The sequence below is a fragment of the Triticum aestivum genome, chromosome 4B (assembly GCF_018294505.1).
Source record: "Triticum aestivum cultivar Chinese Spring chromosome 4B, IWGSC CS RefSeq v2.1, whole genome shotgun sequence".
In the NCBI taxonomy this organism is placed as follows: domain Eukaryota; kingdom Viridiplantae; phylum Streptophyta; class Magnoliopsida; order Poales; family Poaceae; genus Triticum; species Triticum aestivum.
The window spans coordinates 573503937-573528883 of NC_057804.1; the positions used below are offsets into that span (position 1 = coordinate 573503937).

At 42.9% G+C, this 24947-nt stretch overlaps 1 protein-coding gene and 1 pseudogene across 2 annotated transcripts; one reads left to right on the plus strand and one right to left on the minus strand.

The window, feature by feature from the left end:
- Window positions 1-1914: 1914 nt before the first annotated feature.
- On the minus strand, window positions 1915-4633 carry LOC123089243 (BURP domain-containing protein 4-like; annotated as a pseudogene).
- Window positions 4634-17998: 13365 nt separating this feature from the next.
- LOC123093328 (polyadenylate-binding protein RBP47B') lies at window positions 17999-23130 on the plus strand. Of its 2 annotated transcripts, none has more exons than XM_044515263.1 (8): window positions 17999-18261; window positions 19175-19658; window positions 19943-20019; window positions 20100-20230; window positions 20870-20966; window positions 21279-21422; window positions 22182-22282; window positions 22677-23130. In XM_044515263.1, exons 1-8 carry the CDS (start codon window positions 18007-18009, stop codon window positions 22765-22767), a joined length of 1380 nt encoding a protein of 459 aa, XP_044371198.1. In that variant the 5' UTR covers window positions 17999-18006; the 3' UTR covers window positions 22768-23130. The 2 variants fall into 2 exon arrangements, with proteins under 2 accessions (XP_044371198.1, XP_044371199.1); XM_044515264.1 differs by having other exon boundaries at window positions 22182-22247.
- The last annotated feature ends 1817 nt before the right edge of the window (window positions 23131-24947 follow it).

A 24947-nucleotide genomic window follows, 5' to 3' on the forward strand; every position in this document is an offset into this window, starting at 1 on the left:
GGAGACATACCCGTCCATGTAACCCTTCTCCACGTTGGCCTCTGGGGAGCCTCTTCGTCGTGGATCCGCCCTTTGTGCGCTCCAACGCCATCCTGATGTAGTGATGGAATCTACCCATGATGGGTGAATCTCCCAGAGATCTTGGGCCGCTACTCCGAGCGTTCGCTCCAGCTAGTATCACATCTTCTAGATGCTGAGAGAAGAGAGGAGCACGAGAACAGTAGAAAATTGAAAGAGGCGAGGGCAGAGGAGTTGTGAAGCCGAGAGAAATTGCGCTGGCGAGAGGAGATAGGAGCACGGGAATGAGAGACTTGTGGTGAGGTTGGTGGACGCAAAAAGGTCGGGAGGGCAGAATGATGGCATTGCAGAAACCATACAAACTGGAGCATGAAAAAATCCGGTCCAAAAATCAGATCCAAACTAGCAAGAAAACCAAATCCACGTGTCAACGCCCCAACTCAGCTCTTCATAGCACTGGGAATTCACCCTAGCCGGGTACTTATCTAGTTCAAATTCTCTCTCTCTCTCTCTCTCTCTCTCTATAATATATATATATATATATATATATATATATATATATATATATATTCAATTTCCTGTATATGCACCAATCTTTTGGTGTATTATAATTAACCCGGGCTTAGATATCTTAATTACCTTGCTCCATGTCATGGTGACTAAATAAAAATATGATAGTAGAGAAATGGTCTAGTATCATAATAATTAACAATGGAGCCAAATGCAAATTGAGCCTAACTCAGATGGTTAGGTTCTTTGTGGTGGAACTAACCCATCAGGGTTTAAGTCCTAGACTTGGCATTGGTGCTCGCATTTTCCTGCATTTATTTCAGGACTTCCAGCAATGTTTGTTCAGCGGGAGGACACATTTCCATTGACTGCGGGGCGCCTGTGGTGACTTCGTCAATCTCAATATATTATGTCGGTGTGTGTGCGCGTGTTCATAGGGGTGAGTATATGTGTGTGTGTATGTTAGCGTCTTTAAGTGTACTATGTTAAAAAATAATGGAGCCTATTAATTATAAATAAAAAATAGCTTGTTGTGAACAAAATATTTACATACTTATATCTCACCTTATATGTATAATCAGTGCTTGTTAAAAATTTATTGATAACTTGATTATTCATGTTGGTTTGCCCATCATTTCTACGAGCAATGCATGATAAGTCGTGTTTCCCTATATAGTATCCAAGGATTTGATGGTGACATCACATGAAAAGTAACAGGGATAGATCTGCCCCACGCACATGTTCCTGTGGTTGATTGGGAAAGAGAACCTAAATGCACCCATTCCATGAAAGGCAATATACCCCTCAGATTTGGAACACGACAGTTCCTCTAAATCGGCGGAATGACAGAAAATCGCATCCCTCAACCCTGTACTAGCCCGTCTCTCTCGATTGCGCCACTCCCTTTCTTGTTTCTCTGGCAGTGCCGCACTGTGGGGTATACACAGTGGTGGGGACTGTTAGAGGAGGATCAGTGGCGGTGTAGCACCTAGCAATGACCTCTTCTTCTCCTAAAGTCATCTCTTCCAATGGCAGCGTCCGGGACGTTGTGGATCTATCTCTCCTTCACCAGGGACGACCGAGATGACATGGATCGACTGAGATGACGTGGATCCACCTCTACTTGACCATCGGCGGGGTGGCAGAAGCCAACAACGGCTCGTCTGAGCGGCCGAGATGTAGAACTAATAATGCTCAAGTGCATCATCATAGGTAATTAATTAGAGTTACTTGGGATGCAATAAAAGAAAATGTTGGTCGGTAGCAGTCCAAAAACTCCTGGAATCTGGTGGTGATTAAGCATTTTTTAACAGAAATACAGCCACTCGGCACACTTTATTGATTAGATAACTTGGTTACATAGTTCAATAGGAACTTTAAATATATCTAATAAAACATGATGTAATTGGTAGGCATGTAGTGGCAAACAGGTTCACCACGCTTTCCATCTAATAGCTCAAAGTACTGGGTGTCCCAATTAGATGTGTTCATGTGACACATGGCTATTGCTGTCACGCGCAGCATGCCATCTTTCAAACCCTTGAGTTGCACCCTCAAAGACTGCACCTCTTTCGGCCGATGGCAATAAAAGACCTCATACGGAAAATCCATAGGATGGCATGGCACCACGTTATTGTTCAGTTGAGTGATCTGTTCCACAACGTACATGGAGTTGGGGGTCTCGTTCCCATGAATCCTTGTAATGGTTGCTCGTGCGCCGCTGACCCCTAATTCTCTGGCGGCGAACCTTGACATTGCTTCACGATATGAGAATCACATGTGAGGCTCCTCCTTGTCAACCGGTTTGCCACATGAACGAAGGGTGTCAGCTACCTGCTTTGCCTTCATCGAGCCATGAGGTATCATGAAATGCGAAAGGATTGTTGTCAAGTACTTTGACTCCAAAGGAGTAGAGGAAAAATGAACAGACTTTGGTGCACCATCTCGTGCAAACATGGTTCCTCCAGGAAGTGTAGTGCCGATGTGCATATTCTTCTTCAGGAATAACATGCCGGTCTGAAATTTTATATGCTTGTGTTTTGCTGGTGCTTCAGGAATGGAGGAAGCTGCATTATTATTAATTAAACTAACAACTTAGCAAAAATATTGACATAGTTATGTTAATTTTGGAGATTAAATGCATATCCTTTTCTTCGTGGGTATTAACGAACTAACACATCATATTAAAAATAATCTCAACTTGATATGGTAGCACAAGTACTTATGAGAGTGTGCATGATCTGGATCCCAATGTACCGCATAAGCACTTGCATCAAAACCGTTTTTTTTCTACAGGAAATAACAAACTATGAGCTACTTCAGAATGAACACATTCTTCCACTTGATAAGAAACGTAGCACAAGTACTTACCATTACCAGAAGGTGGATGATCTGGATCCCAATGTACCGCATAAGCACTTGCACCAAATCCTTTGTCTTTTGAGGGAAATAATATATGAGTTGATTCAGAATTAACACATTATCCACTTGCTAAGATATCACAGGTACTTACCAGAAGGTGCACCATCTGGGCTCCAAGATACCTTATAAGCGCTTGCCCCAAAACCTTTTTATTTTGCAAGAAATAACAAAGCATGAGTTGATTCAGGACTAACTTGGTAAGGTAGCACAAATACTTACCGGAATGTGGATCTTCTGGGCTCCAAGACACCTTGTAAGCACTTTGGCCGAAACCTTTTTCTTCTGCACAAAATAACAAACTATGATTTTATTCCGGATTAACACATTCTCAACTTGGTAAGGTAGCACAAGTACTTACTGGAAGGTGTATCTTCTGGGTTCCAATCCACCTTATAAGCACTTGCCCCAAAACCATTTTCCTCTGCAAGAAATAACAAACCGTGAGTTCATTCAGGACTAACACATTCTCGACTTGGTAAGATAGCACAAATACTTAATTACTAGAAGGTGCAGCTTCTGGGTTCCAATCCACCTTATAAGCACTTGTTCCAAAACCTTCTTCTTCTATGGGAAATAATAAATATGATTTTACTCGGTATTAACACATTCTCGAGTTGGTAAGGTAGCACAAGTACTTACTGGAAATGCATGTTCTGAGTTCCAGTCCACCTTATAAGCACTTGCCCCAAAACCTTTTTCTTCTGCATGAAAAAACAAATCATGAGTTCATTCAGGACTAACACATTCTTGACTTGGTAAGGTAGGACAAGTACTTACTGGAAGGTGCATCTTCTGGGTTCCAATCCACCTTATAAGCACTTGTTCCAAAACCTTCTTCTTCTGCAGGAAATAACAAATATGATTGGACTCGGTATTAACACATTCTCGACTTGGTAAGGTAGCACAAGTACTTACTGGAAGATGCATGTTCTGAGTTCCGATCCACCTTATAAGCACTTGCCTCAAAACATTTTTCTTATGCAGGAAATAATAAACCATGAGTTCATTCAGGACTAATGTATTCTTGACTTGGTAAGATAGCACAAGTACTTACTGGAAGGTGCATCTTCTGGGTTCCAATCCACCTTATAAGCACTTGCCCCAAAACCTTCTTCTTCTGTAGGAAATATCAAACTATGAGTTTATTCAGAACTAACACATCCTCAATATGGCAAGGGAGCATAAGTACTTACTTGAAGGGGGGTCCCAATGTACCGCATACGCACTTTCACCAAAGTTGTCTTTTTCTAGAGGAAATGACAACCTAGGAGTTAATTCACAATTAACAAATTTGTCTAGCTGGTAAGGTAGCACAAGCACTTACGAGAAGGAGAATCCCAATGCACCGCATAAGCACTTTCACCAAAACCATTTTCTTCTACAGTAAATAAGAATTAGGCGTTGACTCACAATTATCAAATTTCTCAACTTGGCAAGGTAGCACAAGTATTTACCAGAATGTGCATAATCTGGATCCCAATGAACCGCATAAGCGCTCGCACCAAAAGCATTTTCTTCTGTAGGAAATAACAAAATATATGAGGTGATTTAGACTTGACACACCCTCAATTTGGTAAAGATAGCACTAGTACTTACGAGAAGATGGAGGTTCACCCCTGTCGCTGGACTCAGCAAAGGCCAGGACGAGCAAGAAAAACGCTACTGCTATAAGCTTGATCGCCATGTCTAGATCACTATGAATTGAATTTCGTTGGGTGAGGAGGACGGAAGGGTCTAGTTGCCTATTTATACAGCTCGACAATTCTTTAGTAGTGGTAGGTAACAAACACCCATTTTTAATAGCATTTATAGCATTCCATAATTTGAAATTATATATGGAAAGAAATTAAGTATTATCTATCTTAGTTCCTAAGGGGACGTTGTACTCCTCCTAGTGCCATAGTATCTGTCCAAAGATAATTTGTGAGGAAATGTTTTACTCCTACTACCATTAAAAAACTGCCATAATATCTCTCCCCAAAATCACTGGCTTTAATTAACTGCCATAATAAGCGGGGGGTTTTACCTCGCATGCTAGCCCTGCCGACGTGTTTGGTTGGGGGTAATTAGAGCCAGGGAATGGGATACTGTTTGGTCGGAGGGAATGGGAATTCATAAGGGAATAGGTATGGGACTTGAGACTCCAACTCCCACCGCTTTATTAACAGGGGAGGGGCTGGGAGTTGGAAGGGAATTATTTTAGTGAGTCAATCTTAACCCTTCATCCTAACTTCCCTTGTCTAGTCCCATGTCAATTCGCACGAACCAAACAAGGAAATACAATTTCTCCTTAAATTCTCACACATAATTCCTATCATGCACCAAACAGAGGATTGGAAATAAAAAGACTCATCCCGTGTCTAATCTCAACACAACTCGCTACTTTAAACTTCCATTCCCCTTTCCAAATATTGACAAACACACAATGACACTGAACAATGTAAAACACTTGAGGGGCTATTAAAACTTCTCTCTACCTGAAATCAAAAATAGCTCAGTATTATTATCGAACCAACCTATGGTTGGATGGTTAGGTGGATAGTGGTATGCCCAGCCCACCATGGTTCAAGTCTAGGTGCTCGCATTATTTTTGGATTTATTTCAGTATTTCTGACGGTGCACGTTAAATCGGAGTAGATGATTCTGTCGACTATGAAATGCATGTGATGATTTCTTCAATCTCAAGATGATATGCCGGCTCAGTATCTCGGAGGTGCTCATATGAATATGGTATGTGCGTATTCATAGGGATGAGTGCATGCACGTACATATGAGCGCATGTGTCTGTACTGTGTTATAAGAAAAGCTCGGTATTATTACGTCTACCTCTATCTATATTTTTTGCAAAAGGAATCAGATCTATAAAGATTCATCAAAAATACAAAAGCACCTCAAATATAATAAAAATACATTGAGATACATGGACCACCTAACGACCATAGCCGCCGCCAGAACGAGACGCGCCGCGCCGATGTCGCTGCTCTCATACCGGAGCCGACCCGACCTTGTTGATGACAGCCTGAAAGTTTTCGTGCATGTGCCCCTAAGGACCAGTGCCCTAAGCTGCAGTCGTCGCCGTTGAATCCTTGAATCGATTTGAAGAACCTGGCATCAAATATCATCGTTGCGTAAGTACGGCAAGAAACGCTAACCTTGCTGCCCCAAGGAGCTAGCAGGAACAAGCCTACCTCTATCTATACTACTAGTTACTATTTATCTCTACCTCTATCTATACTACTATTGTAAAAAAAACTTCTCTCTTCCTCTATATATACTACTTATCTATATCTCTATCTCTACTTCTCTATCTATCTACATCTACTAGAGTCTAACGCGTGCTTTGCCGCGTATACTACAACAAGATTTGCCCGGCTCCAATAAGGAAGGGCGAAAATGGCGGTGCGCCTTCGGCTCGCTATAGTGCTTGTAGTCATCGCTAGGTGGTTTACGGACCTGGATGTATGTTTTGTTTTGAAATTTATTTGTGTTGACTTGTTCTTTTATTATGTTCTGGCGGTGTTTTTGTCGTTCGTATATCGTGTCAAATTGTTATTGGAGACAGTATGTTCCGAGAGAAGGATGAAGTTGTTTGGTGCGTGTGTGATGTCTTTACACGTTTCCATCTTGATGTCAGCTGGTGGTGCTCCCATTCCGCGACGAAACAATGGAATTGTTGTTATAATGGTTACATGGGCCGACTTAGCTCACTGCTCCTCTCACTCGCTTAGTTTTTTTTGCTCACCCCATTTCTAGCTTAAAAAATCTATATTTTTTATTTAATAAAATTAGCTTAATTAAAATATGTACAATAATTTTAAATAAAATTATGAATTAGAAAAACAATCATTATTTTATAGAATGTTCGTGAATTTAAAATATATTCATGGATTCCAAAAAGTGTTCACAAATTTTTCCAAAATTTAAAAATGTTCATGAACTTTTAAAATGATCGTGAACTTTAAAAATATCTGCAGATGTAAATATTAATGAATCAGAAAAAGGTGAGTTTTAATTTATTTGTTTTGTTGTTTAATGTTCACAAATTTTAATAAGCACACATGAATTAGAATATGTAGAAAAATAAAAAAGAGAAGAAGAAATCAAATTAAACAGCATGCAACCTTACAGGTAGACCCTGAGCAACCCCACAACCCCCGACGTACTAGAACACTTCAAATCATGGGTGCTTAGTATCTCTATAGATATTTTGCCTTGGTTCTCGACTTTTGGCTAGCTAGCCCAATAAGGCTAGTCATAGTGGGGAGTAACTTAGACTAGTGTCATGCATATGACACTAGTCTATATATTACTACCTTCATGGTGCAAAGTGTTATAGAAGTAGTATCATATAGTTGCATTTATTAGCTTGTATACTCAAACTTTTCTTGTGAAGCGCTATGTGATGGTAACATAATATACTACTCCGAACACCTCTCTCATTAATTAGCCGCCACATAAGTAAACACTTTTTAGATGTGTTACGTTGCTACCTAAGTTACTCCCACTATAACTAGCCTAAACCGGAACAGGAGGAGTATCATACGACCATTGTTGTCATTGGTTGGCATCCTTAAGTCCACCATGTTCTAACAACTATATTTTGCAATTGCCTTTTGGAGAACTGAGCAGATTCAAATACCTGGCCAACACAAAAATTTGGGCGGTACCATTACTAGCCCTAAATGACTTGAAGTTCAAAGTCGCTCTCTTTGACCTAAGGCACGTAGTCATTGTCTTTTGAAACATAATTTCAGTGGGTCCTGTGCATCATCATCACCATTCATGTTCATGTTCACTTATTTGTTTGTAGTATGCCTTATTGTGTTCTTTTATTGTTCATCAATGATGACTATTTGTAGGCTGCAAGTCAACATCTTGAACTGCATTTGTAGTGGTAACATGTAATTCAGTTGCAGGAAATTGAACTACGACATTCTAATTATAGTAGGTAATGATACCAACACTATGTTTACTATACACCCCCTCCGGTCCTTTTTAGTCTGCATATAAGTTTAGTCGAAAGTCAAAGTATCTCTAGTTTGACCAAACTAATAGAAAAAGTATTAATATTCACAATATCAAATCAATATCATTAGATTCATGATGGAATGTAGTTTCACATTATATATATTTGGTATTATAGATGTTGATATTTTTTCATATAAATTTGGTCAAACTGTGCAAAGTTTGACTTGACACAAATCTAATACCCGGAGTAAAAAGTACCGGAGAGAGTATGTGCAAATAATGATGACCAAATGTGACATTTGAAAGCATATTTCAGCGTCATTTGTTTTTTAATCTCCGTAAGTCCATTTTTCTATTGTCCTACCAGGAAGAGACAAGCACGCCTTCATCCTTGCTTATTTCTTTCTCATGGCCAATGTCCTCAGTTAGACTATCAACTACACCCAGTGACTAGTTATTTTTGTCACAATAATTATACCAAATCCTGTTGGAAATATGCCCTAGAGGCAATAATAAATAAGTTATTATTATATTTCTTTGTTCATGATAATCGTTTATTATCCATGTTGTAATTGTATTGATAGGAAACTTAGATACATGTGTGGATACATAGACAACACCATGTCCCTAGTAAGCCTCTAGTTGACTAGCTCGTTGATCAATAGATGGTTACGGTTTCCTGACCATGGACATTGGATGTCATTGATAACGGGATCACATCATTAGGAGAATGATGTGATGGACAAGACCCAATCCTAAGCCTAGCACAAAGATCGTGTAGTTCGTATGCTAAAGCTTTTATAATGTCAAGTATCTTTTCCTTAGACCATGAGATTGTGCAACTCCCGGATACCGTAGGAATGCTTTGGGTGTACCAAACGTCACAACGTAACTGGGTGACTATAAAGGTGCACTACAGGTATCTCCGAAAGTGTCTGTTGGGTTGGCACGAATCGAGACTGGGATTTGTCACTCCGTGTGACGGAGAGGTATCTCTGGGCCCACTCGGTAGGACATCATCATAATGTGCACAATGTGACCAAGGGGTTGATCACGGGATGATGTGTTACGGAACGAGTAAAGAGACTTGCCGGTAACGAGATTGAACAAGGTATCGGATACCGACGATCGAATCTCGGGCAAGTACAATACCGCTAGACAAAGGGAATTGTATACGGGATCGATTGAGTCCTTGACATCGTGGTTCATCCGATGAGATCATCGTGGAACATGTGGGAGCCAACATGGGTATCCAGATCCCGCTGTTGGTTATTGACCGGAGAACGTCTCGGTCATGTCTGCATGGTTCCCGAACCCGTAGGGTCTACACACTTAAGGTTCGATGACGCTAGGGTTATAAAGGAAGTTTGTATGTGGTTACCGAATGTTGTTCAGAGTCCCGGATGAGATCCCGGACGTCACGAGGAGTTCCGGAATGGTCCGAAGGTAAAGATTTATATATGGGAAGTCCTGTTTTGGTCACCGGAAAAGTTTCGGGTTTTATCGGTAACGTACCGGGACCACCGGGAGGGTCCCGGGGGTCCACCAAGTGGGGCCACCGGCCCCGGAGGGCTGCATGGGCCAAGTGTGGGAGGGGACCAGCCCCAGGTGGGCTGATGCGACCCCCCCCCCACAAGGGCCCAAGGCGCCTAGGGTTTGGGGAGGGGGTGCTTCCACCTAACTTGGGGGGCAAGTTTCCCCCCTCTCCCCCCTTGGCCGCCACCCTTAGATGGGATTGGGGCAGCCGCACCCCTTGGGGTGGAAACCCTAGAGGGGGCGCACCCCCTCCCTCTCCCCTATATATACTTGAGGGTTTTGGGGCTGCCAACACATGAGTTTCACCTCTCCCTGGCGCAGCCCTACCTCTCTCCCTCCTCCTCTCCCGCGGTGCTTGGCGAAGCCCTGCAGGATTGCCACGCTCCTCCATCACCACCACGCCGTTGTGCTGCTGCTGGATGGAGTCTTCCTCAACCTCTCCCTCTCTCCTTGCTGGATCAAGGCGTGGGAGACGTCACCGGGCTGTACGTGTGTTGAACGCGGAGGTGCCGTCCGTTCGGCACTAGGATCTCCGGTGATTTGGATCACGACGAGTACGACTCCTTCAACCCCGTTCTCTTGAACGCTTCCGCTTAGCGATCTACAAGGGTATGTAGATGCACTCTCCTTCCCCTCGTTGCTGGTTTCTCCATAGATAGATCTTGGTGACACGTAGGAAAATTTTGAATTTCTGCTACGTTCCCCAACAGTGGCATCATGAGCTAGGTCTATTGCGTAGATTCTTTGCACGAGTAGAACACAAAGTAGTTGTGGGCGTTGATTTTGTTCAATATGCTTACCGTTACTAGTCCAATCTTGTTTCGATGGTATTGTGGGATGAAGCGGCCCGGACCGACCTTACACGTACACTTACGTGAGACAGGTTCCACCGACTGACATGCACTTGGTGCATAAGGTGGCTAGCGGGTGCCAGTCTCTCCCACTTTAGTCGGAACGGATTCGATGAAAAGGGTCCTTATGAAGGGTAAATAGCAATTGGCATATCACGTTGTGGTTTTGCGTAGGTAAGAAACGTTCTTGCTAGAAACCCATTAGCAGCCACGTAAAACATGCAAACAACAATTAGAGGACGTCTAACTTGTTTTTGCAGGGTATGCTATGTGATGTGATATGGCCAAGAAGAATGTGATGAATGATATGTGATGTATGAGATTGATCATGTTCTTGTAATAGGAATCACGACTTGCATGTCGATGAGTATGACAACCGGCAGGAGCCATAGGAGTTGTCTTTATTTATTGTATGACCTGCGTGTCATTGAACAACGCCATGTAATTACTTTACTTTATTGCTAACCGGTAGCCATAGTAGTAGAAGTAATGAGTTGGCGAGACAACTTCATGGAGACACGATGATGGAGATCATGATGATGGAGATCATGGTGTCATGCCGGTGACGATGATGATCATGGAGCCCCGAAGATGGAGATCAAAAGGAGCAATATGATATTGGCCATATCATGTCACTATTTGATTGCATGTGATGTTTATCATGTTTATGCATCTTATTTGCTTAGAACGACGGTAGTAAATAAGATGATCCCTCATTAAAATTTCAAGAAAGTGTTCCCCCTAACTGTGCACCGTTGCGAAAGTTCGTCGTTTCTAAGCACCACGTGATGATCGGGTGTGATGGATTCTTACGTTCACATACAACGGGTGTAAGACAGATTTACACACGCGAAACACTTAGGTTGACTTGACGAGCCTAGCATGTACAGACATGGCCTCGGAACACAAGAGACCGAAAGGTCGAGCATGAGTCGTATAGTAGATACGATCAACATGAAGATGTTCACCGATGATGACTAGTCCGTCTCACGTGATGATCGGACACGGCCTAGTTGACTCGGATCATGTAATCACTTAGATGACTAGAGGGATGTCTATCTGAGTGGGAGTTCATAAGATGAACTTAATTATCCTGAACATAGTCAAAAGATCTTTGCAAATTATGTCGTAAGCTCGCGCTTTAGTTCCACTGTTTTGTTCCTAGAGAAAATATAGTTGAAAGTTGACAGTAGCGATTATGCGGACAGTAGATAGCTCATGTCCTTAATGCACCGCTCAGTGTGCTAAACCCCAAACATCGTTTGTGGATGTTGCGAACATCGGACATACACATTTTGATAACTACGTGATAGTTCAGTTAAACGGTTTAGAGTTGAGGCACCAAAGATGTTTTCAAAACGTCGCGGAACATATGAGATGTTTCGAGGGATGAAATTGGGATTTCAGGCTCGTGCCCACGTCAAGAGGTATAAGACCTCCGACGTTTTTCTTAGCCTACAAACTAAGGGAGAAAAGCTCAATCGTTGAGCTTGTGCTCAGATTGTCTGAGTGCAACAATCACTTGAATCGAGTGGGAGTTGATCTTCCAGATGAGATAGTGATGTTTCTCCAAAATCATTGCCCCCAAGATGCTAGAGCTTCGTGATGAACTATAACATATCAAGGATAGAGATGATGATCCTTGAGGTATTCACGTTGTTTGACATCGCGAAAGTAGAAATCAAGAAGGAGCATCAATTGTTGATGGTTGGTGAAACCACTAGTTTCAAGAAGGGCGAGGGCAAGGAGGGATACTTCATGAAACGGCAAATCAGCTGCTGCTCTAGTGAAGAAACCCAAGGTTTAACCCAAACCCGATACTAAGTACTTCTGTAATAAGGGGAACAACCACTGGAGCAGAATTACCCTAGATACTTGGTAGATGAGAAGGCTGGCAAGGTCGATAGAAGTATATTGGATATACATTATGTAAATGTGTACTTTACTAGTACTCCTAGTAGCACCAGGGTATTAAGATACCGGTTCGGTTGCTAAAGTGTTAGTAACTCGAAACAAAAGAGCTACGGAATAAACGGAGACTAGTTAAAGGTGAGCTGACGATATGTATTGGAAGTGTTTCCAAGTTTGATGTGATCAAACATCGCGCGCTCCCTGTACCATCAAGATTAGTATTAAACCTGAGTGGTTTATTGAATCTCGATCATAGTGATACACATTTTCATGCCAAAAGATATAAGATAGTAATGATAGTACCACTTACATGTGGCACTGCCATGTAAGTCATATTGGTATAAATCGCATGAAGAAGCTCCATGTTGATGGATCTTTGGACTCACTCGTTTTTGAAAAGTTTGAGACATGCGAGCCATGTCTATTGGTGTATACGCATGAAGGAACTCCATGCAGATGGATCGTTTGGACTCACTTGATTTTGAATCACTTGAGATATGCAAATCATACCACATGGGCAAGATGACTGAAAGCCTCGTTTTCAGTAAAATGGAACAAGAAAGCAACTTGTAGGAAGTAACACATTTTGATGTGTGCAGTCCATTGAGTGCTGAGGCATGCAGTGAATATCATTATGTTCTTACTTCACGGATGATTTGAGTAGATACTAAGTATATTTACTTGATGAAGCACAAGTCTGAATTATTGAATGGTTCAAGTAATTTCAGAGTGAAGTTGAAGATCATCGTGACAAGAGGATAAAATTTCTATGATATGATCATAGAGATGAGTGTCTGAGTTACGAGCTTTGGCACGCAATTAAGACATTGTGGAAATTGTTTCACAATTAATACCGCCTGGAACACCATAGTGTGATGGTGTGTCCGAACATCATAGTTGCACCCTATTGGATATGGTGCGTACCATGATGTCTCTTGTCGAATTACCTCTATCGTTCATGGGTTAGGCATTAGAGACAACCGCACTCACTTTAATAGGGCACCACGTAATTCCGTTGAGACGACACCGTTTGGAGAAACCTAAGTTGTCGTTTCTTAAAAGTTTGGGGCTGCGATGCTTATATGAAAAAGTTTCAGGTTGATAAGCTCGAACCCAAAGCGGATAAAATGCATCTTCATAGGACACCCAAAACAGTTGGGTGTACCTCCTAATTCAGATCCGAAAGCAATAGGGATTGTTTCTTGAACCGGGTCCTTTCTCGAGAAAAAGTTTGTCTTGAAAAGTTGAGTGGGAGGATGGTGGAGACTTGATATGGTTATTGAACCATTACTACAACTAGTGTGTAGCAGGGCACAGGAAGTTGCTCCTGTGGCGCCTACACCAATTGAAGTCGAAGCTTATGATAGTGATCATGAAGTTTTGGATCAAGTCACTACCGTACCTCGTAGGGTGACAAGGATGCGTACTGCTTCAGAGTGGTACGGTAATCCTGTCTTGAAGGTCATGTTGCTAGACAACAATGAACCTACGAGCTATGGAGAAGCGATGGTGGGCCCAAATTCTGACAAATGGTTAGAAGCCATGAAATCCGAGATAGGATCCATGTATCATAACAAAGCATGGACTTTGGTGGACTTGCTCGATGATCGGCAATCCATTGAGATAAATGGATCTTTAAGAAGAAGACGGACGTGGATGGTAATGTCACCATCTATGAAGCTCGACTTGTGGTAAAGAGTTTTTCACAAGTTCAAGGAGTTGACTACGATGAGATTTTCTCATCCGTAGCGATGCTTAAAGTCCGTTGGAATCATGTTAGCACAAGCTGCATTTATGAAATCTGGCAGATGGATGTCAAAACGAGTTTCCTTACCAGTTTTTGTAAGGAAAGGTTGTATGTGATACAATCAGAAAGGTTTTGTCGATCCTAAGGATGCTAAAAGGTATGCTGGCTCCAGCAATCCTTCTAAGGACTGGAGTAAGCATCTCGGAGTTGGAATATGCACTTTGATAGGATGATCAAAGATTTTGGGTTTATACAAAGTTTATGAGAAACTTGTATTTCCAAAGAAGTGAGTGGGAGCACTATAGAATTTCTGATAAGTATATGTTGTTGACATATTGTTGATCAGAAATGATGTAGAATTTCTGGAAAGCATATAGGGTTATTTGAAAAGTGTTTTTCAATAGAAAACCTGGATTAAGCTACTTGAACATTGAGCATCGAGATCTATAAGGATAGATCAAAATGCTTAATAATACTTTCAAATGAGCACGTACCTTGACATGATCTTGAAAGTGTTCAAGATGGATCAGTCAAAGAAGGAGTTCTTGCCTGAGTTGTAAGGTACGAAGTTAAGACTTAAAGCTCGACCACGGCAGAAAAGAGAGAAAGGACGAAGGTCGTCCCCTATGCTTTAGACGTAGGCTCTACAGTATGCTATGCTAAGTACCGCACCTGATGTGTGCCTTGCCACATGTCTGGCAAGAGGGTACAAAGGTGACCAAGGAGTGGATCACCAGATAGCGGTCAAAATTATCCTTAGAGGAATAAGGATTTGTTTCTCGATTATGGAGGTGATAAAGAGTTCGGCGTAAAGGGTTACGACGATACAAGCTTTAACACTTATCCGAATGACTCTGAGTAGCAAACCGGATACGTATAGTGGAACAACCATTTGGAATAGCTCCAAGTGGAGCGTGGAAGCAGCATTCACAATATGACATAGAGATTTGCGAAGTACATACGGATCTGAATGTTGCAGACCCGTTGACTAAAACTTCTCTCTCAAGCAAAACATGATCAAACCCCAGAACTCATTGAGTCTTAATCACATGATGATGTGAACTAGTTTAATGACACTAGTAAACTCTTTGGATGTTGGTCACATGGCGATGTGACCTGTGAGTGTTAATCACATGGCGATGTGAACTAGATTATTGACTCTAGTGCAAGTGGGAGACTGTTGGAAATATGCCCTAGAGGCAATAATAAATAAGTTATTATTATATTTCTTTGTTCATGATAATCGTTTATTATCCATGCTGTAATTGTATTGATAGGAAACTTAGATACATGTGTGGATACATAGACAACACCATGTCCCTAGTAAGCCTCTAGTTGACTAGCTCGTTGATCAATAGATGGTTACGGTTTCCTGACCATGGACATTGGATGTCATTGATAACGGGATCACATCATTAGGAGAATGATGTGATGGACAAGACCCAATCCTAAGCCTAGCACAAAGATCGTGTAGTTCGTATGCTAAAGCTTTTCTAATGTCAAGTATCTTTTCCTTAGACCATGAGATTGTGCAACTCCCGGATACCGTAGGAATGCTTTGGGTGTACCAAACGTCACAATGTAACTGGGTGACTATAAAGGTGCACTACAGGTATCTCCGAAAGTGTCTGTTGGGTTGGCACGAATCGAGACTGGGATTTGTCACTCCGTGTGACGGAGAGGTATCTCTGGGCCCACTCGGTAGGACATCATCATAATGTGCACAATGTGACCAAGGGGTTGATCACGGGATGATGTGTTACGGAACGAGTAAAGAGACTTGCCGGTAACGAGATTGAACAAGGTATCGGATACCGACGATCGAATCTAGGGCAAGTACAATACCGCTAGACAAAGGGAATTGTATACGGGATCGATTGAGTCCTTGACATCGTGGTTCATCCGATGAGATCATCGTGGAACATGTGGGAGCCAACATGGGTATCCAGATCCCGCTGTTGGTTATTGACCGGAGAACGTCTCGGTCATGTCTGCATGGTTCCCGAACCCGTAGGGTCTACACACTTAAGGTTCGATGACGCTAGGGTTATAAAGGAAGTTTGTATGTGGTTACCGAATGTTGTTCGGAGTCCCGGATGAGATCCCGGACGTCACGAGGAGTTCCGGAATGGTCCGGAGGTAAAGATTTATATATGGGAAGTCCTGTTTTGGTCACCGGAAAAGTTTCGGGTTTTATCGGTAACGTACCGGGACCACCGGGAGGGTCCCGGGGGTCCACCAAGTGGGGCCACCGGCCCCGGAGGGCTGCATGGGCCAAGTGTGGGAGGGGACCAGCCCCAGGTGGGCTGGTGCGCCCCCCCCACAAGGGCCCAAGGCGCCTAGGGTTTGGGGAGGGGGTGCTTCCACCTAACTTGGGGGGCAAGTTTCCCCCCTCTCCCCCCTTGGCCGCCACCCTTAGATGGGATTGGGGCAGCCGCACCCCTTGGGGTGGAAACCCTAGAGGGGGCGCACCCCCTCCCTCTCCCCTATATATACTTGAGGGTTTTGGGGCTGCCAACACATGAGTTTCACCTCTCCCAGGCGCAACCCTACCTCTCTCCCTCCTCCTCTCCCGCGGTGCTTGGCGAAGCCCTGCAGGATTGCCACGCTCCTCCATCACCACCACGCCGTTGTGCTGCTGCTGGATGGAGTCTCCCTCAACCTCTCCCTCTCTCCTTGCTGGATCAAGGCGTGGGAGACGTCACCGGGCTGTACGTGTGTTGAACGCGGAGGTGCCGTCCGTTTGGCACTAGGATCTCCGGTGATTTGGATCACGACGAGTACGACTCCTTCAACCCCGTTCTCTTGAACGCTTCCGCTTAGCGATCTACAAGGGTATGTAGATGCACTCTCCTTCCCCTCGTTGCTGGTTTCTCCATAGATAGATCTTGGTGACACGTAGGAAAATTTTGAATTTCTGCTACGTTCCCCAACAAATCCCACCTCAACATATGTCTTATTGCTCCCGGCTCCTAAAAAAATCACCATAGTTGAACTAAACAAACAAGTGACCACCGCGGTCGCCTACAAATAACAGTCTGTGCAACTTGTATCGATCATATTGACACCTTTTTGTCATCTTAAAAAAACAATCCTAAACCCCTTGCAACAGGCTAACACAACTCAAACCCCTAGAAACTATTCACGCTACAAGAAGTTCTCAAATTCATCACACACTATGTGAATGCCGACCAAAAACTTTTAATTGCATAGCACCTTATCCCTGCATGAGATTAACCAAAAACCTTATCCCAAATCCAACCGCACCCAAACATCCTAGTAAAGGCGTATTAGAAAAAATGTGGTCAAGTAAAAACAATGCCGGCATAGAAACCCTAATCTCATCACTTAAGAGATCAAAAAGGGCATACCAAAGGTCGGGACTGGTTTTCTGCCGGATTTGCGGCAAGGTGCGAGAGTGACGTCATGCAACAACCTCGATGGCGATGGAGATGACTGTGCACCACCTGAATCTGCCCCGTGCATAATGCTTCGATCATCGACATTGATCATTCGCCTCCCCGTCTCCCTCGATTTTGAGCACCAAATCGACATGAAGTGAGGGTATAAATGAGTCGCTACGAATTACAAGCTGTGTTTGTGCAAAAATATTTCAACACGACGAATCTGTATTTCGCTGTCAGCATATGTTACATGACTGCTAACCTTAACTTAAACCACCTCAGCGACCATTTTCAGGTACATTGAGATCTAGTGACAAAGTAAAAAATTCCACAAGTACAGAATACAATGACCATTGTACTTTACTCTTTCTTCAATGGCACCACTCAGTTTTTTTTTAGGAAACCAGCTCAGCTCGTGACCTGGCCCGCCCAGAGAGATATAGAGGATTTTTTTTTTGAGAAGCCCAAGAGAGATAGAAGATGTGAGTACAAGCCTTCTAGTACTATTTTTTTTGAGACACTTCTAGTACTATTCTTGAAGGTACTCCTCAAGAAAAATACTAATTCTTGAAGGCCCAGTCCATAGAGGCCCGTCATCCGAGAAGGCCCAAGGGCTCATATTAGACGTGAAAAGCAGGCGATGGGGAACCACCGAGACAGGCCAGGACCCCGTACCCCCGACCAGACACCACACCACCGCCCTCTCGCCGCCGCGCCTCCGACCCAAGCCAAGCCACACCGCCCGCCGTCGCAGGGGGCGGCCACTCCGATGATGATGGCGGGGCCGTACCACCAGCCGACCACCCTGGAGGAGGTCCGCACGCTCTGGATCGGCGACCTCCAGTACTGGGCCGACGAGAACTACCTCTACGGCTGCTTCGCGCACACCGGCGAGGTAGGTTTACATCCCACGAGCTATGTCGGTACCTCGCTAGGTCTCGGTGCTCGTGCCCGACTCTGGCTGTGCTGAAGTAGCGATTGCTTCGCTATTTAGGTGAATTTGGGCGTATTGGTTGGTGGTATCTATCCTATTTTTGAGTTTTGATGATAGGTTTAGGGTTCCGAAGTGGCCGGTGTTCTGGAATTGGTTGTAGCTATGATTCCGTGTGGCTAGACGCCTCATCATACTAGAATTAGCAAATTTGTTTTAGTAGCGACATGGTTGATATTCTGAACCGAAGCGGTTGCTGGAGCCTCCTGTAGTCCTGTGCAGTTCAAGTGATGTACCGAGGTGATTGTTTGTTATGCCTAATGGGAAGGTCAATTTCTTAGTGAACATCATAGATTTGTTGAACTTTGTCATCCTATAATAGTAAGTTGCTTGTTTTCCTGGCTAGGGTAACCTGTTCATCTTCACATCACTGATTTTTTATTTGTGGTATCTCCTTCGAGTGGATTCTTCATAGCTCAGAATTTTGATGCCTTAGTTTCTTCGTAAGCCCTAGCCGTTTGTTTGCAGCAAGCCAACAATTCTGTCGAATGTTGTGTTTCAGTAAAAGTCGCAACAAAGTTTTGTACCTTGACATCCGGTAGGAATCAATGTATTAAGTGTTACATTGTTGGACGTGTGATCCATGCTGTCCCTCTTCTGGACTTCATTTGGAACAGAGCTGATGATAAAATTTAGTATTTTGTTTGCATGCCATATTTGCAACTCTTTACTTCGTCACACTGATTTCAGTTGACTGTAGTCTTTCAAACGTCTGTTTTATACTTTTATGGCCAGCGTTGTTCTTCTACTGTTGACTATTCAGGATTACCTTTTGCACTCGTAGTACTAATAGGGCTGTGATTGTTTGGGGATGCAGGTACAATCCGTAAAATTAATACGCAACAAATTATCTGGTCTCCCAGAAGGCTATGGATTCATTGAATTCATTTCACACGAAGCTGCTGAGAAAGTTCTACAGGCTTATAATGGCGCACAAATGCCTGGAACTGAGCATACATTCAGATTGAACTGGGCATCGTTCAGCTCTGGTGAGAAGCGTCCGGATGCAGGACCTGACCATTCAATTTTTGTAGGAGACTTGGCACCTGATGTCACAGATTACTTACTACAAGAGACTTTCCGAGTGAACTATTCATCTGTTAGGGGGGCCAAGGTTGTCACAGATCCAAATACTGGGAGATCTAAAGGATATGGATTTGTAAAGTTTGCAGATGAAAATGAGAAGACCCGTGCAATGTCAGAAATGAATGGTGTGTATTGCTCAACAAGACCTATGCGGATAAGTGCTGCAATTCCTAAGAAATCATCTGGATCTCAGCTTCAGTATGGAGCTGCTAAAGGTAATGGTTATCTGTAACCTACTATTTGGTGTTCCCATTCAACACAGTACTACTTGATGTTGTTGATTATAATCAAATATGGTCATAAGGCACTTCGATTGACGCATGGGCTCATATGATTTGTCTCTTATTAGTGCTAATAAAACAAAGATCCGTCTGTAATGGGACACTGCAATGATTCATCAATATTGTAAGGCAACACAGCAACTATTACAAGTAGATCTTCATTAAAAGAGGTACTTCGATTGATATGTTTTAACTGTCTTTTTATGTCTCATATGTAGCCATGTACCCCGCAACAGCTTATGCAATTCCGCAGGCCCAAACAGTTCTACCAGATAGTGATCCTACAAACACTACGGTAAGAACCCTTATCATATTGCTTGGTGTTTCCTCTGTTGGACTGTTTGTTATGTCATTTACATTGGAATTCATTTGCAGATATTTATTGGTAACTTGGACCCAAACGTGACGGAAGAGGAGCTGAGGCAGATTTGCGTGCAGTTTGGGGAGCTTATATATGTAAAAATTCCAGTTGGTAAAGGATGTGGATTTGTACAATATGCATCTAGGTGAGTCTTTCAAGTAAACACATGATACTTGTTTTATTCCTTGAACTATAAATTACAAGAACAAAGCATGCATTTCTCAGTAGCACTGCCCAACATGCAGGATTTACAAATGGCAATGCCTCGTGTGTGCGTGTGTGCGTGTGTTTGATTTTTTTCAATTTTTAGATTGCATTGCCATCATAGGTGAAGCACAAAAAGGTGTGATTCTATCATCTGTAGTCTATTTTGTCTTTTTGTGCAATCATATGCAAATGCGGTGATAGAAAATAATATATCAAGGAGAACCTTGAAAACTATATATTTATGTGCCTTTGTGAACTGAAAACTTAATCCTGTAGAATCTGGAAAAGATTTGTTCAAATATATCAGCAGGACAAAATACTGCATGCCTTATGTGTACTTGTTTCATTAGTACATATTTCATGCAAATTATTAATCTCTATTTATAGCTCAGTAGGGAGGAGCAAAATTGATCTTCATTGTCATGTGTGTATATGCCTATAATGTTCTACTGTGGCTGTTTCCTTCTAAAATTTCGACTCTTGGTTATTGCATTTTTTGGCAACTCCTCTTTGTGCCGGCATCTAATGTCCGAATGATGCAAGTACGACGTATTTACCACTAAGATAATCGTTTCAGGGCATCAGCTGAAGAGGCTGTGCAGCGTCTTCATGGCACAGTGATTGGTCAACAGGTGGTTAGACTTTCATGGGGCAGAAGTCCTGCCAATAAGCAGGTATACCAGATTTAAATGCTGGTGCCACAAACCTTCATTTAAATTTCTAATTTATGAACCTGACATCTAGTAATCTCTCAAATTGAGTTTTTCTAAAATCCACTAGAATTAAGCGTGTTAATTTTGGGTTGTGCAGTGTTGAGCATGCTAAAGAAAATTTATGTTCATTATTAACGGTTTAAATAGATAACGGTCTGATCCGCATTATATTGTTCTTGTTCCTAGTCTTAACAGATGAAGGGTTAGTTTTTTGATAATTGTTTTTTATGTTTTACCTGTTGTAATCTCTTTATCTTCCACAATCATATGCAGGATCAATCAGCAGCCTGGGGTCAGCAGACAGATCCTAATCAATGGAGTGCTTATTATAGCTATGGATATGATCCATATGGGTATCCTCAGGACCCATCATATGCATATGGTGCTTATGCAGGATATGCCCAGTATCCCCAACAGGCAAGGCTTTTTCAGTCCACTTTGCACTCATGATATTCCCAAGTGTTTTGTACTTGCGCTCTGCAAGAAGCTGTGGATATGGACACCTGAAGCTTGCCATTTTTTAATTTGTGTATTTATTTGTGCGGCATGTCACCATAGAATGCATGTTAATACTTAATACCAATTGTATGGTTTGTTTCTACCAATAGAGACGCATTTTATGAGCCATATAGTTCACTTCATCATATATTAAATAGATTCAGGAGAAGTTGTTTGGTTGCAGAAAGTATATATTTGACTTACGCCCTATATAGCTTTAGGGATATAAGTGTGGAGACCCACTTACTCGTTTTGCTTAATTGACTGTTCACTGCCAACATAATTGCTAATTCAGTTTGTACACATGGCTCTTGCATTTACAGTAGTTGTGAAGCCAAGTTACTAGGATGGATCGGTGGGCCAAGCCAACCCTCTTAACTTGCATCCCTAGTCAGCATCATCTTGTAACCATTCATGTTTCATGCTCTGTGGAATAGATATGATTGCTGATGCATGCACCTGAACAGTTTATCATGTGTATCTTGGCAATATAGCTGATAACATGTTCTTGTTTAGATTTTTTCTGTCCTAGTTTTGTTCTGTAACCTAGCTGCATGTTTTTTTCTGTCTGTACCATTTCCTGAAAATAGCCAAAATCATCTATGTACCTGCTCCACAACAAGGCCACGCATTATTTGCTATATTTGGCTTCCTCTTAACCTTCCTGTAATCTTCCAGGTTGAGGGAGCAACCGATATGGCATCAGCAGCTGGTGGCCATGCCCCAGGCATGGAACAAAATGAGGTGTGTGATCCAATGAGCTTACCTGACGTCGAGAAGTAAGTACAGTCTTCATCCAACTGCTTTTTTATACTCCCTTGTTCCTAAATATAAGACTTTCTAGAGATTTCAATACGGACTACATATGGAGCAAAATGAGTGAATTGACACTCTAAAATATGTCTATATACATCTGTATCTAGTCCATATTGAAATCTCTAAAAAGACTTATATTTAGAAACGGAGGGAGTACTTTTTTTTCGAATTAAAGGAGCATAGCTCCCAATTTCATTTCATGAAATGAAACTGATAACACAAATCATTCCAGTTTTGAAACTGACCCTCAAAAACTGGAAGGTTCAGCAAAAGGAAAAGAAAACAACCTCAGCCCTGACGTTTTATACCGCTGACCTCTTATATCTAACTGATGCACCTTTCTTCCTTCCAATCTAGGCTGAACGCTTCATACATGGCGGTTCATGGTAGCGCGATGCTAGGACGCCACCTGTGGCTGAAGACCTCACCATTGTCTCAGTCGGCTTGAGCAAAGAGCAACCCATCCATCTATGGCCCATCGCCGCCTTCTTTTCTGAAGATTTTTGAGCCCCCCCCCCCTCCGAGAAGTAACTACGGGGTTGAGATGATGACAGGCTGACAGACAGCTTAGCTAGCTTCATATATGTTGCGTCGCATGTACTATGATGTAGGAGACCTCTATTGTTAGTCCTGTCCTGGTTTATCTAAAGTTATTGCCAAAGATGCTGCTACCAAGTTTCTGCCATGCAGCATAGAATGTGTTTTTCGTATCCTGACCGTCTTGTGCCGCAGACATTAGGGAAATATTGCCGCCTGGTGCGGTCATAATCTGAGGTTGTTTTGCTGCCTGGTCAGGCATCGTTGGTTCAGACTTCAGAGGCGTTTGGTAACCAAACTACCCCAAGTTTCCTGGTGGTTTAAACTTTCTCCTTTTGGTACAGAATCCGATGATTCTCTCGTGTCGTGGTTCTGTGCATCATGTAGTAATGTGTACGCGGTGTCTCCCCACTTCTCCAATGTCTGGGTGGTTGCCGTGCATCATGTAATTATGTGCGGTTTCTCCCCGTCCTGAAACGCAAGTAAGAGCATCTCCAGCCGTTCGCAACCCCAAGAACACCACCGAACCAAAAAAGTTGGTGTCTTGAGGGTCATTCGGCGAAATAAAGAAGACATCTTCCCAGTCACATCCCACCCCAAGCAAAAGTTTGTGAGGAGAATGATTAAGTGGTCAAAGAAAAGGACATGTGGTGAGACGATTCGCCGAAAATTTCGGCCGGCGCCCCCCGCGCTATTTTGAGGTCCGGGGGGCGTTGGGCCGTTTTTCGGCGAAAAGCGCCGTCCGCGTCTAAAACTGAGCCTAAAAAGGCGAAATCACTAATTAAGAAGTACTCCTTGCGGAGATTACTCCAACTTCTCTAGGTTGCGACAAGTGGCGCCAACATGGGAGTTTTTCTTTTTTTTCGTAGATTCGTTCATTCAAAATGTTTTATCTCTTAAATCGTGCGTCCAAATCTCGAACCGCTTTCGCCGTTGGATTCTTCGCGTCGAGATTTTCAAAACTAGATTCCATGTTGATAGGTTTTGACAAACTTTTTTTTCACAAAAAATCGGACGAAAAAAACCGAACCGGGAACACGGGACTTTTTCATTTTCCGAAAAAGGCACGCCCGTTCCTCTCGCGAAAAAAACCAGAAAACGCTTTTTTTCCTTTTCAAAAGAGGCACGACCGTGCCTCTCGCGAAAAGTACAACCGTGCCTCTCGCGGAAGCAAAATCGTGCCTCTCGCGAAAGAAAAAAAAAGAAGAAGAAACGCGTTTTTTTCCCTTTCCGGAAGAGGCACACCCGTGCCTCTCGCGAAATCACAACCGTGCCTCTCGCAGAAGCAAAACCGTGCCTCTCGCGAAAGAAAGAAAAAACAGAAAACGCGTTTTTTCCTTTCCGAAAGAGGCACGCCCGTGCCTCTCGCGAAAGCACAACCGTGCCTCTCGCGGAAGCAAAACTGTGCCTCTCGTGAAAGAAAAAAACAGAAAACACGTTTTTTCCCTTTCCGAAAGAGGCACGCCCGTGCCTCTCGCGGAAGCAAAACTGTGCCTCTCGTGAAAGAAAAAAAAACAGAAAACACGTTTTTTCCCTTTCCGAAAGAGGCACGCCCGTGCCTCTCGCGGAAGCAAAACCGTGCCTCTCACGAAAGAAAAAAAAAACTGGTTTTCTTTTCCGTTTTCAAGAGGCACGGCCGTGCCTCTCGCGAAAGCACAACCGTGCCTCTCTCTAAAACAAAACCGTGACTCGCGAAAAAATGTGTTTTTTTGCAAAAAAAATATTTTTTTTCGATTTTTTTTTGTCGAAAAGCTAGGGAAGACCGGTGGAAAACCAAAACGTTAAAAATCCCAGAAAAAAAACGTTTAAAAAGCCGAAAACGCATGCGAAAAAATAAAAAAACAAAATCCGGAGGGAGTGTCCCAGAGCGCGACACGTGTCAAATGACTAAGAGCGCGTCAAGTGGCTCTGATCCTTGCGAGGCTCCCGAAGGAGCGCTCGTTAATTAATTGCTCCCTCGAGGGCGGCTGGATATGCTCTAAGGACTTGTGTAAAGTGGGGCAGGATGCGGTGGGCCCGCAATCTTGCTGCCATCCTTCTTTCTGCCACCTGACGGCGAAGTGAGAAGGAAACCACCAGATCTCGCAACGA